The sequence below is a fragment of the Nicotiana tabacum genome, chromosome 4, assembly GCF_000715075.1.
Source record: "Nicotiana tabacum cultivar K326 chromosome 4, ASM71507v2, whole genome shotgun sequence".
In the NCBI taxonomy this organism is placed as follows: domain Eukaryota; kingdom Viridiplantae; phylum Streptophyta; class Magnoliopsida; order Solanales; family Solanaceae; genus Nicotiana; species Nicotiana tabacum.
Genome location: NC_134083.1, coordinates 107540541 through 107542697, shown reverse-complemented (window position 1 = coordinate 107542697; position 2157 = coordinate 107540541). Strand labels below are relative to the sequence as shown.

The following is a 2157-nucleotide window of genomic DNA, read 5'->3' as shown; positions in this document are numbered from 1 at the left end:
ATGAGTGGAGTTGAGTTTGAAGGAACTGTTGATCCTACTGATGTTGAACAATGGCTTGAGCGCATAGAGAGAGTATTTGAGCAATTAGAGTGTTCGGAAGCTGCCAAATTTAAGTATGACATCTCACTGTTACAAAGAGATGCTTATGACTAGTGGGTAAGTGTACCAAATGCTAAAGCAAAACCTTCGGTGCTTACTTGGGATGATTTTTTCAAAGAATTACGCATGAAGTATGTCCCACCTGCTTATCGTGATGCAAAGAAAAAGGAGTTTCTGGATTTAAAGCAAAGGAGTGTCTATTGCTAAATATCAACAAACGTTTATCGGGCTTTCTCATTATGCTGGAGGTATTATCGATGATAAAAAAAAGACAAGTGCAGGCGATTCGAAGATGGTTTGAATGATTCTATCTGAAAGTCTGTGGCCGTCCTGCAACATGAAATGTTTTTCAAAATAGTTACAAATGCTCTTACTTGGGAAAGAATTCATATGGAACAAGCTAGTAGAAATGAAAACAGGTTCAGAAAAGCTAATTCAGATTATGACGGTCCCTCCAAAAGGGGAAGTTTAACAATTCCAAGACTGGTCGTGTTCACAAGTCAGCTCAGCATAAGCAAAATCAATCAAATTTTTAAACTGCGAGCACTCCAAGCTATGGACAAGGCAAGATTCGTATACCCACTTGTGCAGAGTGTGGAAAGAATCACTTTGGTACTTGCAGGAAAGCTTCTGGTGCTTGTTTTAATTGTGGGAGCTTCGATCACAAAGTGAAGGATTGTCCTAATCCTAACCTTATTTCTTCTCCGTGTACTAAAGGTTTATCGCTCCTTCTTAAGGGAATAGAGGTTCGAAATCTAGAAATAACCAAGCGGGAGGTGCTAGTGGAGCTAATCAAGCCAGTGGATCAAGAGCTACAGCACGAGCTTATGCTACGAGATAGAGGGATGACCAAGATGGGGCAGACGTGGTCTTTGGTAAATTCCACTTATTTGGCTTATGTGTTGTTACACTATTTGATCCTGGTTCTACACATTCATATGTTTTCTCATCACTTGTTTTTCCTAAAAATGTGAAATATGTGAGACTTGATTGTGGTGTTCTTGTCAAAAGTCCTTTGGGTCATCAGGTTGTTTGTACTCAGATCTATCGAGGCTGTCCCTTCATGATTCAGAATCTAGGCTTCCATGCTGCTTTGATTGAAATGCCTTTCCAAGACTATGATGTCATCATCCGTATGGATTGGCTTCATAGATACCATGCAGTAGTTGTTTGTAGATCAAAGCGTGTGACCTTTAAAGCTCCTACATTTTCACACATTGTTATTCAAGGTGAAAGATCATTGACATCTAATATTATTTCTACAATTGTGGTAAGAAAGATGATTAGTCAAGGTTGTGAAGCTTATATTTCCCATATAGTTGATACACACCTAGAAAGTCCAAGGCTTAAAGATATACCAGTTGTATGTGAATTTTGTGATGTTTTCCCTGAAAATCTTTCTGGGTTGCCCTGGAAAGAGAAGTTGAATTTCCTATAGAGGTTAATCATGGAACTACTCCTATTTCGATAACTCCTTACTGAATGGCTCCAGCGGAATTGAAGGAGTTGAAAATTCAATTGCAAGAACTTCTTGAGAAAGGTTTTATTCGGCCAAGTGTTTCTCCTTGGGGAGCTCCTGTTTTATTTGTAAAAAAAATGGCACTATTCGGCTTTGTATTGATTACCAGCAATTGAATAAGGTAACAATTAAGAATATATATCCATTGCCTAGGATCGATGATTTATTTGACCAGATAAAGGATGCTAGGTTGTTCTCAAAAACTGACTTAAATTCTGGGTATTACCAAGTATGAGTAGGTGAGCAAGATATTCCTAAAACTGCTTTTAGGACTCGGTATGGTCATTATGAATTTTGGTGATGCCATTTGGGTTGACAAATGCTCCAGCAGTGTTCATGGATCTAATGAATCGTGTATTCGAGCCTTATCTCAATTAATTTGTGGTGGTATTTATTGGTGATATTTTAATATATTCCAAGAATAGTGAAGATCATGATAAACATCTAAGGATTATTTTGCGAATTTTGGAGGAGAAAAAGCTATATGCCAAGCTTTCCAAATGTGAATTTTAGCTTTGTGAAATGGCTTTTCTAGGGCA

At 38.0% G+C, this 2157-nt stretch overlaps 1 protein-coding gene across 1 annotated transcript; it reads left to right on the top strand.

Moving 5' to 3' along the window:
• Window positions 1–1537, top strand: LOC142180071 (uncharacterized). The gene is made up of 3 exons (XM_075250992.1): window positions 1–113; window positions 722–974; window positions 1127–1537. The coding sequence occupies exons 1-3, from the start codon at window positions 1–3 to the stop codon at window positions 1535–1537; spliced, it is 777 nt and encodes a 258-aa protein (XP_075107093.1).
• Window positions 1538–2157: the final 620 nt, after the last annotated feature.